The 20547-nt window shown below is 42.9% G+C and overlaps 1 protein-coding gene across 3 annotated transcripts in view; it reads right to left on the bottom strand.

Annotated features, from left to right (window-relative positions):
• The window catches only part of LOC115113527 (T-cell immunomodulatory protein-like), a 125306-nt gene that overhangs the window by 68197 nt on the left and 36562 nt on the right, over positions 1–20547 (bottom strand). For all 3 annotated transcript variants that reach the window (XM_029641297.2, XM_029641296.2, XM_029641298.2), the window contains one exon: positions 14606–14778. In XM_029641297.2, the coding sequence (XP_029497157.1) occupies positions 14606–14778 (173 nt within the window). The remainder of the gene's footprint in view (positions 1–14605; positions 14779–20547) is intronic.

The following is a 20547-nucleotide window of genomic DNA, read 5'->3' as shown; positions in this document are numbered from 1 at the left end:
CAGGTTTGTTTGATTCGAGCCCAGATGTTCACTTTGGGCCTGAACTGTTTGACAACCTGTCCTCTCCTGATATGACTTGAATCGACAAATAAATACAAATGAATTCTCCTCATCATGTACTTAATAAATAGTTAAATTCATTATGCTAATAGTATTGGACTTAATGTAATAATTATATATGTCCTAGTGTGTGGGGATGTACAGTAGGAGGGACAAACCATTGAATTATGTTACAAAATCAATAAGCCAGAATAAACCGACTTTGGCTTGAAAACGCTGTGGACCATAAACCCTTGTCAACCCCCCCCCCCTCCCCTTGTCCAAACATCTTCACCATAAATCAACATGTTACACCTCCCTTCGTCCCACTCCAGCCATTGAGCCCAACAGCCCAAACCGTTAATGCAGAACGTTAATTAATTTTCAAACTAAACGGATGGAGAGCGCCGGCTATTATCTCCGGGCTGAGCTGTGGCGGGGAGCGACTTTGATCTGCAAAAGCAGGGAGAATAGAAGAGGGGGAAAGAAAGAAAAACACTCAAGTTTTAATGGCTCTCCAGTGTGCTAACAGACAGAGGGAGAGAGGGAGAGAAGCCATGTCAGGGGAAAAACATATGCGATACTATCCAACGTGATCAATGTAAAGGGAAATCGTTACATCTGGGGATTCTTCACTGTCAATGTTTGTGTGCTCCTGGCTGCCGCTGGGCCGGTCCACTGTTCCCAAGGTAGAAGACTGGAGCAAGTAGAGCTCCTTCCTCGCCTACACAAACTGTGTTGATTTTATTATGACAAACATCCACTTAATTTGTGCAAAGACGGTAAGTGAGATGCCAACGTGCTGCACAGCAAGATACCTTCCTGATGAAAGAAGAGACTATTGATAAAAGTCGTCTCTTTTCCTCCATTAAGTCTATAGACATTACGGAAAATTGAATTATATGAATTAAGGAACAGCAGCAGATGGTGGTGAGCGACTGGCTAAACATAGATATACTTAGGGGACGCTAGCCAAAGAGTGTAGCGAATAGCCGAATCAGAAAGCCAAGCTGAGAATTGTATCAATTTCTTGAAAGAGGAAAAGGTCCACGGACCTTGGACCCAGGGATGGTGGCGGTGGCTGAAATGGAGCAGATGGCCCGGATGCTGTCCAGGGATACTGTAACTCATTTGGTTCCTGGCTTTCGGGACACGTTAAGAAAAGCAGATGAGACGTGTCAAGAGTGGTGGTGGGTTGGTCGTTGGCATTGCAATCTGTGTGTCTCATCAAACCCCTGCCCTGGGGAAGGTCACAGGTTAACATGGCAGCAGCTGCTTCTGCTTTTCAAGTATCAATCTCCTGGTAGCAAAGGCATGCTTCACTGTTGATTGTGATCACATGGCTCTTTAATGCACACAACACACTGATCGGGAAGGAATCCCAGCAACATCTAATATTCAAGTGACACGCGCTGAGACCGACCGCAATGCTCATTTGTTTTTGATCGAATCCGAAAACACTGTGCTGTACTCGGATTTGTGGTCTGGATAATTCCACAGCATTGATGAGGCCAGGGCTTGGTGCTAGTCTATTCATGCTCTGGTTTGGGAGAGAGTGGTTGTGTGTCATTATCCTCAGACAGAAGAGCTCAACAGTGAAGAGGGTTTATACACTAGCATGGCAGGTGGCAGAGTTACATTATGGCATATGTCCTCAAATCAACTGCCAATGTTCCCTCACTGTGAGCGAGGAATCTGGCAAACCCTCTCGTAAACTCACTGCCATTTTGTATTGAAGGAGTCAAAGGTGCAAGTGAGGGGAGAAAGAGACTGGGTAAAATGAATAAGAACAGAATGTAAGCAGAAAGAGTGAGAGACTGCCCCTAACTGAGTTTCTCCAGTCTAAGAACAGACGGTGAGAGAGAGGCAGAAAGTGAGTCACAAGGTTAGCCTTCAGCACAGACAAACAGGTAGTGACTCCAGGACAGAGACTGAGTTCAGACTGCAGGTGAACCAGTCTGAAAGGCCTGGGGCCAGTGACACACAGACAGCCCTCTCAGCCCAAGCTCCTGATTGAGTTCTGAGTGCACCTCACCTGGACTGAACCCCCTGCTGCTTCCCCTGAGTGTCTCTCAGCTCCATAAAACACCATTCACAGTTGATACAGATGCCGAGAAGAGGAGTGCAGTAAGGGGTAAGGGAGGGTTGGTGTGAAATGGGGATATAACAGCTCACTCCTCCTCCTGAGACATATTCCTTTTAGAAATAAGTCGGACTCTGTTCCTCTCCCACTGAGAAAGACTGTCATTAGAAGTCATGCCCAAAATGAGCTGCTGGCATTTTTACATCGCCACATTAGTGAATTATATACAGTACCAGTCAAAAGTTTGGACACACCTACAGTACTCATTCAAGGGTTTTTCTTTATTTTTTACTATTATTTTCTACATTGTAGAATAATAGTGAAGACATCAAAACTATGAAATAACACATACTGTATGGAATCACATAATAACAAAAAAAAGTGTTAAAATAAATCATTTATTTTAGATTCTTCAAAGTAGCCACCCTTTGCCTTGATGACAGCTTTAAACACTCTTGGCATTCCCTCAACCAGCTTCACCTGGAATGCTTTTCAAACTGTCTTGAAGGAGTTCCCATATACGCTGAGCACTTGTTGGCTGCTTTTCCTTCACTCTGTGGTCTAACTCATCCCAAACCATCTCAATTGGGTTGACGTCAGGTCATCTGATGCAGCACTCCATCACTCTCCTTCTTGGTCAAATAGGCCTTACACAGCCTAGATGTGTGTTGGGTCATTGTACTGTTGAAAAACAAATTATAGTCCCACTAAGCGCAAAGAAGATGGGATGGCGTATCACTGCAGAATGCTGTTGTAGCCACGTTGGTTAAGTGTGCCTTGAAAAATAAATAAATCACAGACAGTGTCACCAGCAAAGCACCCCCACACCATCCCCCTCCTCCATGCTTCACAGTTGGAACCGACTCTACGTCTCACAAAAACACAGCGGTTTGAACCAAAAATCTCAAATTTGGACTAAAAGACAGATTTCCACAGATCTAATGTCCATTGCTCATGTTTCTTGGACCAAGCAAATATCATCTTATTGGTGTCCTTTAGTAGTGGTTTCTTTGCAGAACTTCGACCATGAAGGCATGATTCACCCAGTCTCATCTGAACAGTTGATGTTGAGATGTGTCTGTTATTTTAACTCTGTGAAGCATTTCCTTGGGCTGCAATTTCTGAGGCTGGTAACTCTATTGAACTCATCCTCTGCAGCAGAGTTAACCCTGGGTCTTCCTTTCCTGTGGCGGTCCTCATGAGAGCCAGTTTTATCATAGCGCTTGATGGCTTTTGCGACTGTACTTTTTCCGGGTTTGACTGACCTTCATGTCTTAAAGTAATGATGGACTGTCATTTCTCTTTGCTTATTTGAGATGTTCATGCCATAATATGGACTTGGTATTTTACCAAAATTAGGGCTATCTTCTGTATACCACCCCTACCTTGTCACAACACAACTTTTAACAAGGCACACCTGTTAATTGAAATGCATTCCAGGTGACTACCTCATGAAGCTGGTTGAGAGAATGCCAAGAGTGTGCAAAGCTGACATCAAGGTAAAGGGTGGCTACTTTGAAGAAAGTAGAGTAAGAGTTTAAACAGTATATACAGTGGGGCAAAAAAGTATTTTGTCAGTCACCAATTGTGCAAGTTCTCCCACTTAAAAAGATGAGAGAGGCCTGTAATTTTCATCATAGGTACACTTCAACTATGACAGACACAATTGGTGGCTGACTAAATACTTTTTTGCCCCACTGTGTGTATATATATATATATATATATATATATAATTGTTTATATATATATATATATATGAGTGTGCTTAAAGTGCATTGAAAGGGCTCTGGGGTGATGTAGACTAATACCCTATTTGATCAGAGCACCATGCACTTCCCTACTTTGTTGGTTTAAAACTGTATAAGGAGGACACAAGAGTGCAACACTTAAATAAATTAACTGTAAGAATGGAAAATACACTCGGCTGACATTCAGATTGCTCTTGACTGCTTCTGCTTTCAGAGACCACTGGATTAGTGGGTTTCTCCAGGATGCGCTGTGATAAAGATGAGGTGTTTTAACTGGTGCCCATTCTTCAGCAAAAGGATACCTCGCTGAAAGGGTCCCATTACACCGTCATCCATAGATCTCAGCATCCCGACCACTCCATCCGAACATATTGATTACCGTCTGTCTGCAATAGCCTCTGAATGCCCAGAGTTATTATGTGCTTGGCAGCTGCTAAATTGGTCAAATGGGTGAAAACCTCTCTCCTGTTGGCATCTGTACAGGAAAGTAGGGCTACATCTGTGTGTTTGTGGAGTGTTGCAATGAACCACTCATCTGGCTTGGTTCATACAAGAACAAACAAAATGTGTGTCCATCTATGAAGAAAGGGAGACAATTTAGGAGAAAATTGTTTGAGAGTAGATTCTTATTCCCATCACTGGCAACTCCTCCCAAAATCCTCTGACAGTTCACCTGGAGGACATGTTATGTCCAGGTCAGAGCATGTGCCGCAGGGGAACAGTCCTTAGATTTACGCACGCAAGCACACACGCACACACGCAAGCACATGGACACACAGACACATACTATGACCCACTGTATAAGGGCAAGACATTCACTCTTTCTCCTCCTAAACAAGCCGTCAAATTTGTGCTGATTCTCTGGGGAAAAACATCACCTGAGACATCATGCTGTCATTTAAGACTGTTCTGTGAGGATCCAAACTGGTCAGATCAGGTTGGCAATGAATAACTTAAACCAGACCCCCTCTCACCCGCAGAGGGAGGAGGAAGGAACTGGTGGGGACAACAACTCAAGTCCTGTTGTAAATAAAGAGAAGATCGAGGTCTCCCTCTCTAAATTCACCAAAGGTATGTGCCTTTGTTTCAAGAAACTTTTTCCCGCCAAAACTCTACCATGTTCAAAAGCGAATACTGGAAAAATATTTCTAACATAGAACGTGCGGAATGGTGTCTAAAGAACACAAATGTTGTTTTGATGTAATTAAAAATGTTAGAAAGGAAATACTGTAACTTGGAAAGTATACCCACGACATGTGTGATCTGTCCATCCTATGCGTTGTGCATGAAATATGAAAATTATGAATGTGTTTTTGTTAATATTACGACTTTTGTATTTGCAATTTCACTGGATGTTGTCGAGGTGGTGTGCTAGCGGCACGTCTAGTCCAACAAGGTTTTAAGAGAAGGATGTGATTTTAGGAGCCATAAGAGATAATTGAGTGAGGTCAGAGAGCCTGTCAGCCTGACGGAACCGCCCTTTTGAACAAACTGTATAAAATGATGGGTTAAGAATGAACATATCAGTCCAGAAGAGCATGAAGCTGCAGCTGCATGTTTAAAGTGGTCTGAACTTTGAATCTCAACACGAGGTAGAAAAAATAAACTCACCTCCCGGACAATCACTGGTATGGCTGATTAGCTGTCCTAAGTAAAGTATCTAGAAAAGCTCATTTAAGTGGGACCATTCTACTACTCTGCTCAAACCATCTTATTAAGCTACTCTCTTCATCCCACTGGGAACCATCGACACGGCTGGCTAGCCAATCTTCAAAAGAGGCATCTTCAGGAGCGAATGGAAGGAAAATCAACTCTGCAGTTCTGTTCAGGACTACACGACAAGTCACCAGATAACTACAAAGAAGAACAGTAGAAGACTTGTTGGAACCATTTTTGGACAATCAGAGACTTAAAAGCGTGCTGTGAAAAGGCCCAACCCCCTTTCCAAGGCTGCCCTGTCCACCTAGAGAGATCCATGGCAAACCAAGGCATTTCACATAAATACATTAATGATTTTTGTTCTCCAAGTGGGCGGCGGTTCGTCTGCAAAGTATTGGATTACTGTAAGTGAGAGTAGTTTCTAAATGTACCAACGTTAAGTGTGTCTGTCCCTCTCTCTCTCGCCCTCTCTATGTCTTTCGTAACAAGCAGCCATATTGTTGTCAGTCCACTCGGGAACTGTTAATGTTTTAAGTGTGTATTTTTATCCTGTGTTACCATTTAATTAGCTAATTAACATGTAAATAAATAATTAAACCAATTTGTGTAGTACTGAATCATAAGTAATGCTCATGTTTTTGCAGATGCAGGAGGTTACGACTGTTCAGAATGATGGTATGATACGAGGTTATGACTAATAAGTTGACTGTTTATAGATGTGATAGGTAAAGACCTTTAGAGTTAAATTAAATTATTAAACAACCGCTCTCGTGGTTCCCCAGATCCTAATGAGTTCATTGTTTCATGATTCATTAAACCTATTTAGGTAATAAGATAAATAAGTCTTCAGATTAATGTTAGTCAAGTCACGACAATGCTGTCATTCAAGACAGTCACAGTCCCACAACTAAACCACTGAAACACTAGAGCACTACTCTATCCTCCGAGGTATAGAATCCATTCTGTTTGCGTTGAAGAGCTGTGTGAAATATACACAACCTACACTGACTGTACAAAACATTAAAAACACCTTCCTAATATTGAGTTGAACACCCCTCTTTTGCCCTCAGAATAGCCTCACTTGGTCAAGGCAAGGACTGGCCCATGTTGACTCCAATGCTTCCCACAGCTGTGTCAAGCTGGCTGGATGTCCTTTGGGTGGTGGACCATTCTTGATACACACAGGAAACTGAGTGGGCTGAGTCACTGATGTGGTCATCCTGTCTGGGTTGGCGTTCCCCCCTTGGGTTGTGCCGTGGCGGAGATCTTTGTGGGCTATACTCAGCCTTGTCTCAGGATGGTAAGTTGGTGGTTGAAGATATCCCTCTAGTGGTGTGGGGGCTGTGCTTTGGCAAAGTGGGTGGGGTTATATCCTTCCTGTTTGGCCCTGTCCGGGGGTGTCATCGGATGGGGCTACAGTGTCTCCTGACCCCTCCTGTCTCAGCCTCCAGTATTTATGCTGCAGTAGTTTATGTGTCGGGGGGCTAGGGTCAGTTTGTTATATCTGGAGTACTTCTCCTGTCCTGTTCGGTGTCCTGTGTGAATTTAAGTGTGCTCTCTCTAATTCTCTCTTTCTTTCTCTCTCGGAGGACCTGAGCCCTAGGACCATGCCTCAGGACTACCTGACATGATGACTCCTTGCTGTCCCCAGTCCACCTGGCCATGCTGCTGCTCCAGTTGCAACTGTTCTGCCTTATTATTATTGGACCATGCTGGTAATTTATGAACATTTGAACATCTTGGCCATGTTCTGTTATAATCTCCACCCGGCACAGCCAGAAGAGGACTGGCCACCGCACATAGCCTGGTTCCTCTCTAGGTTTCTTCCTAGGTTTTGGCCTTTCTAGGGAGTTTTTCCTAGCCACCGTGCTTCTACACCTGCATTGCTTGCTGTTTGGGGTTTTAGGCTGGGTTTCTGTACAGCACTTTGAGATATCAGCTGATGTACGAAGGGCTATATAAATACATTTGATTTGTGTGAAAGTGTGAAAAACCCAGCAGCATTGCTGTTCTTGACACACTCAAACCTGGCACCTAGTACCATACCCTGTTCAAAGGCACTTAAATCTTTGGTCTTATCTAAAGGCTTAAAAATCCTTTGTTAACCTGGCTCCTCACCTTCATCTACACTGATTGAAGTGGATATAACAGGTGACATCAATAAGGGATCACCTTATTTCACCTGGATTCACCTGGTTAGTCTATGTCAAGGGTGTCAAACACATTCCACGGAGTGTCTACAGGTTTGAGTTTTTTCCTTTCAATTAAGACCTAGACAACCAGGTTGAGGGCAGTTCCTTACTAATTAGTGACTTTAATTCATCAATCAAGTACAAGGGTGGAAAGAAAACCCGCAGACACTTGGCCCTCTGTGGAATGAGTTTGACACATGTGGTCTATGTCATGGAAAGAGATGTTCCTAATGTTTTGTACACTCAGTGTATGAGTTCAGTGAAGACTGTCGTGGAAAATTGCGAGATTATAATATAATCTTTCAAGCACTATAACATAATCTTTGTATTGCATTAGAATGGTTGTTTTATTCGACAGAATAGAATCTGTTGACTATTGTGTGTTCAGTGTTCCACTGAGGATGGGACTCTATGAGATAGCACTGAGAGGGGAGATTTACAATGTCTTTGGCCAATAAATCCTAAAGAGCATTCCAGATAGTGAGGTAATGTTTTTGTACTATGAAGTACCAGGAACGAGATTAGAACCTCTTCTTACAGAACAAACTGAACAATAATTTATAGCGAATGCTATCTGGCTATGGGATACTCCTCTCTCAAGTAAAAGTCTTTCTTTGTGAACAGTTCCTATTATCTATGGTTTGTCATGTCGACTAGGGGGTGGATCTTTGCAATAAAAGATCTCAGTTGCCATTATGTTGACCACTCAACTTTTCATTAGAGATACTGAAATGTTGAAAGTCAAATGCTATTGCAAAAGCTTAATTGTTATTAAAGGTTAAGTTTAAGTATAACTGACTGGTGTGTGGTTTGTAATATATCCTCATTTGGTAATACAGGAAATTGCCATGACAAGATCCAACATCATGATAATACATTTGGGAATAGCATGAGGGAATACACGACAATGCGTGTGTGAGAGTGTGGACATGTTTTACTATTCTTCTAGTGAGTGCTATAAACAAACAAAAACATTTGACCAACTGTGGAAATTGTGTTAGTCCCCACGAGGTCAAATGCTATTCCTAAGGGGTTTAAGGTTATAATTAGTGTTATAATTACGTTACGGGTTAGTAGCTCGGGTTGGGTTAGGAGCTAGGGTTAAGGTTTTTGGGTCAGGGAGTACAGGTTAGGGTTAGGTTAATGGTTAGGGAAAATAGGAATTTGAATGGGATTGAATTGTGTCCCCACAAGGTTAGCTGTACAAGACTGTGTGTATTTGTGTGCGTTTGGAAACAGTGGGTGAGAAAGTGAGTGACTTGTGTGTAGCCAGCAGAGCAGAAACCTCCATCTGGGAGAAGTGTGATGAAGTAATCAAGTGCATGTTGTATGATGCAGAGAAGCACAATCCATACTGCGGGCACAGTGGAAGAGCCCAAACTACCAATCTAACTCCCATTGAACCTGACACAAACAAACCATTGCATAAAGACAACTGGTGTCCCTATAGTATGACAAACCATGCTACACTGAACAGAAACATAAATCGCAACATACTAAAAAAAAACTTTAATGAGCAAGCCTTCCTTCATCAACTAGCCTCTGTACAATGTTATAGAATCAACTTGATCCCCCCCCCCCGTGTCGTAGACGCTTGGACCTTCTTTTTGATTTAGTCAGTGGTATTGTTAACAAACACGCTCCCATAAAGAAAATCAGAATAAAAAAAACAGGTTCAGCCCCTGGATTGACTGTGATCTTGCAGAGTTACTCCACCTCAAGAATTGCATTTGGCAAAAGGCTCGGCACACGCATACTCAGGCTGACTGGCTCTCGTTCAGGATAATGAGAAATAAGTGCACTCAGGCTATCCAGAAGGCCAAAGTTAGTTACTTGATGGAGAAGTTCTCTCTGTGTGGGTCTAACCCCAACAAGCTCTGGAAAAAGGTTAAATGGTTAAAGACCTGTAGAATAAAACCTCCTCCTCACAGCTGCCCATGTCCCTTAAAGTTGATGATGTGGTTGTTACTGACAAGAAGCACATGGCTGAGCTCTTCAATCACCACTTCATTAAGTCAGGATTCCTATTTGACTCAGCCATGCCTCCTTGCCCATCCAACATTTCCTCATCTCCCACACCTTTAAATGTGACTATGCCCGATGCGTCTCCCTTTTCCCCTGCCCCGCTACAAAGTTTCTTCCTGCAGGCGGTCACTGAGTCCAAGGTACTAGAGGAGCTCCTGAACCTTGACCCCATCTGGGTCAGATGGTTTAGACCCTTTCTTCTTTAAGGTTGCTGCCCCTATCATCGCCAAGCCGATCTCCAACCTTTTTAAACGTTCTCTCCTTTCTGGGGAGGTTCCCATTGCTTGGAAGCCAGCCACGGTTCATCCACTATTTAAAGGGGGAGTGGAAGCTGATCCTAACTGTTATAGGACTATTTCTATTTTGCCCTGTTTATCAAAGGTGTTGAAAAAAACTTTTCAATAATCAACTGACTGGCTTTCTTGATGTCTATATTATTCTCTCAGGTATACAATCTGTTTCCCGCTCAGGTTATGGATGTGTCACTGCAATCTTAAACGTCCTCAATGATGTCACCGTTGACCTTGATTCTAAGCAATATTGTGCTGCTATTTTTATTGACTTGATACAGTAGACCATTCCATTCTTGTGGGCCAGCTAAGTAGTATTGGTGTCTCTGAGGGGTCTTTGGCCTGGTTTGCTAACTACCTCTCTCAAAGAGTCAGAAAATCAGAAAATCTGCTGTCTCAGCCACTGCCTGTCACCAAGGGAGTGCCTCAAGGCTCGATCCTAGGCCCCACACTCTTCTCAATTTACAGTAACAACATAGCTCAGGCAGTAGGAAGCTCTCTCATCCATTTATATGCAGATGATACAGTCATACTGAGCTGGCCCCTTCCCTGATTTTGTGTTAAATGCTCTACAACAAAGCTTTCTTAGTGTTCAACAAGCTTTCTCTACCCTTAACCTTGTTTTGAACTCCTCCAAAACAGAGGTCATATGGTTTGGAAAGAAGAATGACTGTCCTTCTCTCAGCACATATCAAAGGTGCAGGCTAAAGTTAAATCTAGACTTTGTTTCCTCTATTGTAATCGCCTCTCTTTCACCCCAGCTGCCAAACTAACCCTGATTCAGATGACCATCCTACCCATGCTAGATTACGGAGACATAATTTATAGATCAGAAGGTAAGGGTGCTTTTGAGCGGCTAGATGTTCTTTACAATTCAGCCATCAGATTTACCACCAATGCTCCTTAAAGGACACATCACTGCACTCCATACTCCTCTGTAAACTGGTCATCTCTGTGTACCCATCGCAAGATCCACTGGTTGATGCTTATTTATAAAACCCTCTTAGGCCTCACTCCGCCCTATCTGAGATATCTACTGCAGCCCTCATCCTCCACATACAACACCCTTTCTGCCAGTCGTATTCTGTTAAAGGTCCCCAAAACACACATATCCCTGGGTCGCTCGTCTTTTCAGTTCGCTGCAGCTAGCGACTGGAACGAGCTGCAACAAACACTCAAACTGGACAGTTTTATCTCAATCTCTTCATTCAAAGACTCAATCATGGACACTCTTACTGACAGTTGTGGCTGCTGTATGTGATGTATTGTTGTCTCGTCCTTTGTGCTGTTGTCTGTGCCCAACAATGTTTGTACCATGTTTTGTGCTGCTACTATGTTGTGTTGCTACCATGTTGTTGTCATGTTGTGCTGCTACCATGCTGTTTTGTCATGTGTTGCTGTCTTGCTTTGTTGTGGTCTTAGGTCTCTCTTTATGTAGTGTTGTGTTGTCTCTCTTGGTCATGATGTGTGTTTTGTCCTATATTTATATGTAATTAAAATAAATGTAAAAAAATCTTAATCCCAGCCTCCGTCCCCGCAGGAGGCCTTTTGCCTTTTGGTAGGCCGTCATTGTAAATAAGAATTTGTTCTTAACTGACTTGCCTAGTTAAATAAATACATGTAATGCGTTGGTCTCATGTTTCATGAGCTGAAATAAAAGATCCCCATACGCACAAAAAGCTTATTTTCGCTAAAATGTTGTGCACACATTTGTTTAAAACTCTGTTAGTGAGCATTTCTCCTTTGCCAAGATAATCCATCCACCTGACAGGTGTGGCATATCATCTAAAAATATAATGGAAACCTATTGTTCCTATGTAATTCCGCCTCCCAGATTGCAACTCCTATGGCTTCCACTACATGTCAACAGTCTTAATTCAAAGTTTCAGGCTTGTTTCTTTAAAAACGAGCAAGAATTTTGAGTTTCAGTGAAGAGAGCACCGGAACAATATTAGTCTTTTGACATGCGGTGAAGAGGACAAGCGCTTACTACTTTTACTTTCCTATTCACATACTACTACTATAGTATAGTTTATTTACATTTTAGGGTACCTGAGGATTATATAGAAAAGTTGTTTGACTTGTTTGGACGAAGTTTAGCGGTAGCCTTTTGGACTCCTTTGTCTGCATGTTGAACAAGTGGATTACTGAAATCAATGGCACCAACTAAACTGACTTTTTGGGATATAAAGAAGGATTTTATCTAACAAAACAACCATTCATGTTGTAGCTGGGACTCTTGGGATTACAAACAGAGGAAGATTTTCAAAAGTAAATTATTTATTTAATCGCTATTTGTGATATTGTGAAGCCTGTGCTGGTTGAAAAATATGTTGATGTGGGGCGCCGTCCTCAAACAATCGCATGGTATGCTTTCGCTGTAAAGCCCATTGTAAACCGGACAACGTAGTTAGATGAACAAGAATTGAAGCTTTTAAATGATATCAGATACTTGTATGTTCATGAATGTTTAATATTACGATTATTTATTTGAATTAAGCGCCCTCCAATTTCACCAGATGTTGTCGACAGGTGTCCCGCTAGCGGGATGCCTATCCCTAAAATCAGCATGATCATTACACAAGTGCATCTTGTGCTGGGGACAATAAAAGGCCACTCTAAAATGTGCAGTTTTGTGACAACACAATGGCACAGATGTCTCAAGTTGAGGGAGCGTGCAATTGGTATGCTGACTGCAAGAAGGTCCCCCAGAAATGTTGCCAGAGAATTTAATGTTAATTTCTCCACCAAAAGCCGCCTCCAACGTAGTTTTAGAGAATATGTCCAACCGGCCTCACAACCACACACCACATGTATGGCATTGTGTGGGCGAGCGGTTTGCTGAGTGCCCCATGGTGGCGGTGGGGTTATGGTATGGGCAGGCATAAGCTACGGACAAAGAACACAATTTCATTTTATGGATGGCAATTTGAATGCACAGAGATACCGTGATGAGAGCCTAAGGCCCATTGTTGTGCCATTCTTCCGCCGCCATCTCCTCATGTTTCAGCATGATAATGCACGGCCCCATGTCGCAAGGATATGTACACGCTGAAAATTTCCCAGTTCTTCCATGACCTGCATACTTACCAGATATGTCACTAGTTGAACATGTTTGGGATGCACTGGATTTACGTGCACGACAGTGCGTTCCAGTTCCCGCCAATATTCAGCAACTTTGCAGAGCCTTTGAAGAGGAGTGGGACAACATTCCACAGGCCACAATCAACAGCCGGATCAACTCTATGCAAAGGAGATGTGTTGCGCTGCATGAGGCAAATGGCTGTCACACCAGATACTGACTGGTTTTCTGATCCATGCACCTACCTTTTTTAAAAGGTATCTGTGAGCAATAGATCTGTATTCCCAGTCATGTGAAATCCATAGATTAGGGCATCATGAATTTATTTAAATTTACTGATTTCCTTCTATGAACTGTAACTTGGTAAAATCCTCAAAACTGTTGCATGTTGCGTTTATATTTGACCTCTAAACTAATGAAGCAACAATGAATCTTCAACTGCTAAGGGCCTGAAATTCATATTTTTTGATTGACACCTCCTCAGACGAGTCAATAAAAGCCTGAGGCTGATGGCTCTGGCATAGAGTGTTGCTCATTAAATTAAAACATGATCATACTATTTGAAAAGGTCAAATGTCAATCTCTTTGGCAGGAAATAGGTTGGAGACTGCCGTGCTTAAACACTGCGTGCCATGGCGCCTCAAACGAGCCCCAGAGCAGCTATTACCATTCATCACAGCCACTCTGCAGGGACGAGACCGGCGCAACGTTTTCCCCTATTCCTCGTTACATAGGAACTTGTTTGTTTTGACTTCCAGTTCCTAACACGACACATTGATTGGTTCCCAGAAACAAAATAGCTTTTTGGGCTCATCTTAAAATTAAAATATACATTTATTTTGTAACGATAGGAAGTGTGTGGGCAGGCAGGACTTTCATCCATAACCCAGCTAGAAATAACAAGCGATTGGGAGCGAAAGAAGAGAAGAGCAGAAAAAGAGAGTGTGAGAACGAGAGAGAGAGAGTGGGAGGCACATTAAACTGGCCAAACATTTGGTAAGCAGAGTCAGTTCGAGCACAGAGTACACTCAACCAATGAACACCAAATGCGGCACGAAACTGCAGACAATTACAAACTAACGTCAAGATGTATGAAAATGTAGGCTCAATCTACACAATGTCGCAAACACAGGCCATGACGGGTTCTTGGGATGAAACCGGACCATCTGTTTTGATGGTATTTTTTTACAGTACTACATACCATTAACATGGTTTGTAGTTACTGACAAGAGAATCCTTAATAATCGTCACCATCGTCAATCATCATGTTTTATATGGATATTGACACATAATATTGGCCTTCAACGTATAATCATACTGTCTGTAAACTAATCTAATGCAAAAAGCATTTTGGGTCAGTGAACATAAAATAGATAATTGAAAGTCGTGGAGATTACCAATGTATTCTTATCTAACAGAGCCTAATTTGACCTGGCATGAGACCTCTCCCCTAATACATTTTTCCTATGGGTCAGTGTGCCACTCACCTCCCGCTAGTATTGCGCAGGATGACCAGGGCGTCAGGGAAGCCGTCCATGTTGTAGTCTCCCAGGTGCAGAGCGATGGGGTTGTGGAGCTCCCCAGCAGGAGGGGTGGTCTGGGGGGGCACAAAGCCCCAGAGAGTCTCCCTCCTCTGGAAATCGGTCAGGACTGGCACCCACTGCAACCGGAGAGAAAACAACGATGCTGGTTCAGCTCATTGATGATATACTACACCGGAATGAGACTCGGAACGAAAAGAAAATGAAACAACATGGACTATTATTAACTGCTGGTGTATTTAGCAGAAATGACATCGCGGTGAGAGCGGGGCTCAGTAGGGTTGCTGAATCATCGCCATTAATGCCACAAGTCAAAAGATAGAAATAAGTGCTAGGACAGAGGGAATTTCTTCCTTCCTGTTCCCAGCAATAAAACTGTCATTTTCCATCAGAACATATTTTGGATTTGAAAAGAGCTGCAGAAATGAGATATATCACTGTGAAACCTACTGTGAATGTGTGGCCCATCCTTGACCTCCCTTGATTATACAGTACCATGATAAATATTGCAGTGAAAGAGATATATATATACACACACACACACACACACACGCTCCCGCATAGCTCTATCAACACATATTCCACCCCTGACAGCTCGACTGAGTAGTCAATAAACCCTGGGAGCCTATTTCTCTCTGACAGTGACTGATGTTCATCATAATAGAATGTGAATGTACAAAAATCATACTTACTAACTACTGTGGGTAAATTCACATGAAATTATATTTACAAAAACGTACGCACTCACGACTGTAAGTCGCTAAGGGTAAGAGCGCCTGCTAAATGACTAAAATGTAAATATTGAATTAGTCACTGAACACGTAACGAATAGTGAATCAAATCCAAGGAAGATTCCGCAATAGAGTGTTGCATCCACTGCTAAAAATGGCAAGTCTCACAGAGCGACATCCTCAGATACCATCATTAGTAACCGTTTTCTGAATGGACGGATGTGAATACGAGAACTACACAAAGAGCTTTAAAAAGAGAGGGCAGCGGAGATAGGAGCTATTCTTTATGCAGCTGAACGCCTCTCTGTTTTCCCCTCGTCTCCACAAGGCCCACCTATTATTGGAAAGCGCTGGGGAGGCGGGAATGCAGATGCCATGGGTTTAAATATTCATGAATGTTAAACAGGAAAAGCCAGGTGCATCTCTGCACATTGTATCCGCCAGAGGAAGCGCCACGAGGGTAGCGGTAATGGCTGCTAATATGGCTGTTCTCCCTCTCTGAATACATAAACACAGTCAACATATTGACAGATGGAGAAAAGAGCAGCAGGAAGAGAGAAGAGAGAGTCGAGGTCATAAGAAAGTGTCTCGGAGGAAAGTGTATAGTCCTGTGTGAGTATTTATAGGGGATAGACCTTGGCGCTGTATCAGTACCACATAGGCTCTGATGTATAACCCTGTTGATTTGGCGGCGCTACAAGATAGGGCAAGGGAAGACGGTGTGATACGTACGGCTGCACCAGGAGGGAATGCATTAGGGATGAGGGACGCGTGGGAGAGGCAAGTGTTTTTGTCTGGACAGTGTGGGTGAAACAATTGTGAGTATGTGTATGAGCTATGTACAATTTGTGCAGGGTGAAATGGCATCTCCATCTTAGGGCTCTTGGCCGGAAAGCCTGTCATACAATCCCACCCAGGTGGTTAAAGTCCCAGTGAGACGAGCTCAGACCCATGTCTTTAGCAGGCCTGGTCGGGGAGTTAAAGAAATTGAGTGATGCGTCATTGGCTGCAGAGGTTGATGGGCCGCTTCCCTGTCACAGGGACTGCCGACAACGATAACTTTAAATAAATGTGAAAGGTTATGACAACTTGACAACTTCCTTCAAGTGATATTAACATGACGACAAATGACAACTTCAATGACGACAAATGACAACTTCCTTCAAGTGATATTAACATGACGGGTCATGACGAAGTTGAATGATCATTCAGCTTGCGTGTGAAGAATACTGACTGGTTTTAATGAGGGTTTCATGATTGGCTATGATGATCTAAATACAGTAGAAGTTATGACTGAAACAGCCATGTAAATAAGTCCTAATGATTTGTTTTGGCCAGGTTACGTAGAAATGGGGGTATGAAACCTAAAATGGTGTATTTTAGCTAATTAGTACGCGGTAACAAACGCTGCACCGTTAAATGGATCTGCAGAGCCCACGCACGCACATCCAGTGTCTCACTTCTAGAAGTGCTCCCAAAAGAACTCTGAAAGCACGACACATTTTTAGAGCTTAACTGCCACTTAGCAACAAACAAACAGAAACTATGCTAATGGCAACCTGGGATGAAGCTCACCTTGGACACAGCAGTGCACAGATAACCTTGCGTCACTCAATTGTGCCACAAAATGGATTACGCTGGGTCACTGGCGAGTGGATCCTCAACCGTTGAGTCTGATAATAAAAAGAGGAACTTCTCTGCATCTTGGCTAGGAGTGCTGCTTCACCGTCAGCTCTACTCACAGCTGGTCTACACCGGGGAGCAGAAGTCTATCATCAGCATTGTGCTGACTGAAGATTTACTAGGTTTCTTAGACCTCAACGCTGTTCACTGTACATGCAAATCCTCCCCATTGATTCATAGACATACTTATGAGAGGGGTGATGGAGAAAAAAATGCAGAGAGAGAACAAGCGAGAGAGACGGAGAGCGTAGACTAAGAGTACATTGACTAAAGGGATTTCAGACACTTTTTCAATGGAAGATATCCAGACAAAGTTTATAAATAACCGTAAGGAGCTGCCAGGCAGCCTGAGTGCCAGCTGGTCAGTCGTACTGTGAGGCAGTGGGTGACTCCAGGAGTTGAACAAACCCAAACCATCCCTACCAGACTAACATACTTTCCTGCACAACAATCCCACTAGATTGCCGAAGACGTATACAACACATCAGCACATCATATTCCAGGCCTGCGGCTTGATGAGTCCTGCTTTCTGTTTCCTTTCTAATGCCAATTTTAGGAGGGAGAGAGAAGAGAAGAGAGGAGAAGGAGGGGAAGAGAAGGAGAGGATGTGTTTAGAATACCAACAGGAGGACTGACTGAGCCTCCCAGTGGCAAGGCAGTCTGCTGAGCTGAAGCCTGCTGTAACTGTTCCAGAGCTGCCTACAGAGGCGTGACTGACTGGGGGGGTGGCGGGTTGCTGGTCCTGGATTTGACAGGAGAAGTGCGTCCATTGTCCCAGTGTCTTTACAGAGATCTCTCTCTGCCATTTTGCCGTAGGTCTGATCCCTCCTGGAAGAGAAAGTAGATTTATGCTGCATGTCGGAGGGAAGGGAGGGGCAGTGCTCCTCTGACGGATGGAGACAATCATCCTTCATTACCCTGCTGGATCATGGCTCCATCTCCATTCACATGAGTCAGTCTCTAGGCCTCCACTTCAGTGTCTCAGTTTTGTGCATAGACACACAGAGGAGCCAGTGCCTAGTTGCACATGGTGTGTGTCCATCTTTCAGGTACCCACAAGCTAACATGGCAACAAAAAAAAAGACATGTTCTGGTCTTCAAGGTGAAGACCACTTCTTCGGATCGGGCCCATTTAAAAAAGGCACATCACATGCTCTCGTCTGTACCATGACTGACAGAGGAGCAAAGGAGAGGAGTGGAGATGTGACGGTGGAGATGAGAGGAATTGTACATTTTTGCTGCAGGTGTTTGGAGGGGAGAGATCTAGGTCCGGTTTGATCCGACGGGATGTTCTAAAAACACACATAAGGTATTCTCCTTGCGTCTCCCGATCCTCACCGCTCCTGATTGGGTTGATCAGCCTGAGCAGAACGCAGAGGATCAACCCATAGCTTAATCAAGCAAGAACCAGAAAAGGCGAGGCAATCAGTGTCATCCTAGACAACCAGCCTCTCAGTAATTAACTGACTCCGTTAGGGAATTTCCATTTATTTAAACATTTTTGTTGCTACTATTAATATTATTATTATTATTTATTCTTGGTCATTAGGGGAAACACACCAACCATGTATTTGCCTTTGTTGTGCCACTCAAGCAAAAACATAGTAATGTCCCCACAAACAGAAACTTTTCCCATACACAGCATTAACAGCAGTTTGGGATGTTTCGAACTCATTTACTGACTAAAATCTGAAAATATTGTTTATATCAGGCAGTGAGTCACTACCAGAAACATCACAACGACTCAAAGGGGTGTGTTCTTCTGAACACCATGCCGACTAGACATCCTCAATCAAGGCCAACACGCAAAGAGGAGCAAGAGACAGACACCACCTTGTAAGGGGTGTGGGTAAAGTAAACATTCCAAAGTAAAATAGGACGCGCAACACATCGAGTGCATGTTGATGGCATCAGCATTATTATTATACAGCAGGTGCAGTGTGTGGAAGAGGAGATCATGCATGATTACCCAGGTAATATGAGTGGTACAGTCAGCGAGGCCTGCATTAATAGACTCATAAGGTCACAAAACCTTGAGGTAATTTGAAGGGCAGGCAGAGAAGCGAAGCACATTTTAATAATGAGGTGAGCATGAAGCCTAACATACAACAGTATGTTATTTAAATGAAGTTGTTAAACACTACTTATGTGTGTGTAATCATTCAGAGGTGACCAATTTTTTTCGATTTTTATAGGAGTGCCCTTAAACAACTCACTTAAATTCTGAAATTCATTGGATCAAAAGGTCAATGGATTATACATATATCACTGGAAGAGGTGACAGTGCAGGGACATAAATACACGATCTTATTAAATCGGAAAAATATGGTGTTTTCTCCTCCAATGTAATTCAAAATGTTTGATGGTGAGAGGGAAGCGACAGGCGTAACAAATGTCATTTTATCAATCCCAGAGAAATCTCAGCGCACAACACACACACACACTTCTCGTCGTCACATTGTTTACTAAAGCGAAAAAAAGGCTAAGTGTTAGCAGTGTCGAACTCCTATCGATTCACCACTGCGGGAACAACGGCTCATTAGGCCAAGAAAATAAAATTTCAGAAGCCACGGGGAACGACAGACGAGGTGCCATTATATCAAGAGAACACAGGCGTCGCCGCGGACAACATGGTAAAAACATATTTCTAATGAACTCCCTGCTTTATGATCCGCAGTGGAAAACTATAACACTCATCACTGCAAAGCCCATTCCAGTTCATTCACAAGAGTGCATATAGCGCGCAGCTGTTTTGTTCTTTCAATTCCCATGGAAAGCAGACTATTATTATCATTTATACCACATTATTGTTGAATAGTCATTTCTGATTTGCTAAAGGGGAATTTTATAGTTGGCATTACAACCAGATATGGGACAGTTGGAAAAACGTAGCTAACTGGGATTAATTTGTTTTTGCAGCATCTGATGACCTAACGTGGTGAATGATCCGTGAATGAGTACGGTGCCCACAATAATGTTCGATTAAAACGTTTACAAGCTTTGCCAAAATAACAATTTTCCTAATAATCCTGTTTACATCTGAAATCAGGCTACCTGATGGCACTCTGATAAACGTCAATGAAAATAAACGCTCTACCATAGTGACCATGTTAATTTTGGTAAGCATATCTGTTCCTGAGTTTGAATGTGGTAAGTACTTCTATGACGTATATATTGGTCACATTCCAAAAAAAGACACCCTACCCCCTCAGCCCTCAAATTAAGTGGACACTTCCAATGACGTCTCACGAGTATTCACTTGCAGGGCAAGGGGTGAAGGAGGAAGGAATGATTTTTAAATGGAACGCCCTGCCCGGAAATTCGTCACTCCTTCATCCCGCGACGATTGTGTTTTCTGCCACGTGTAGCTTCTGTGCACTTAATATGTGCTTCAGTCAAATTATGATTGCATGTCTACCTATAATAACTATATAATTATTAATATAAACCTACTGTATGATAGCTAGCAAATTA

This window comes from Oncorhynchus nerka, linkage group LG28 (assembly GCF_034236695.1).
Source record: "Oncorhynchus nerka isolate Pitt River linkage group LG28, Oner_Uvic_2.0, whole genome shotgun sequence".
NCBI classification, from domain to species: domain Eukaryota; kingdom Metazoa; phylum Chordata; class Actinopteri; order Salmoniformes; family Salmonidae; genus Oncorhynchus; species Oncorhynchus nerka.
Note: the sequence above shows the minus strand (reverse complement) of the source record. Positions and strands in the feature narration are given on the sequence as shown.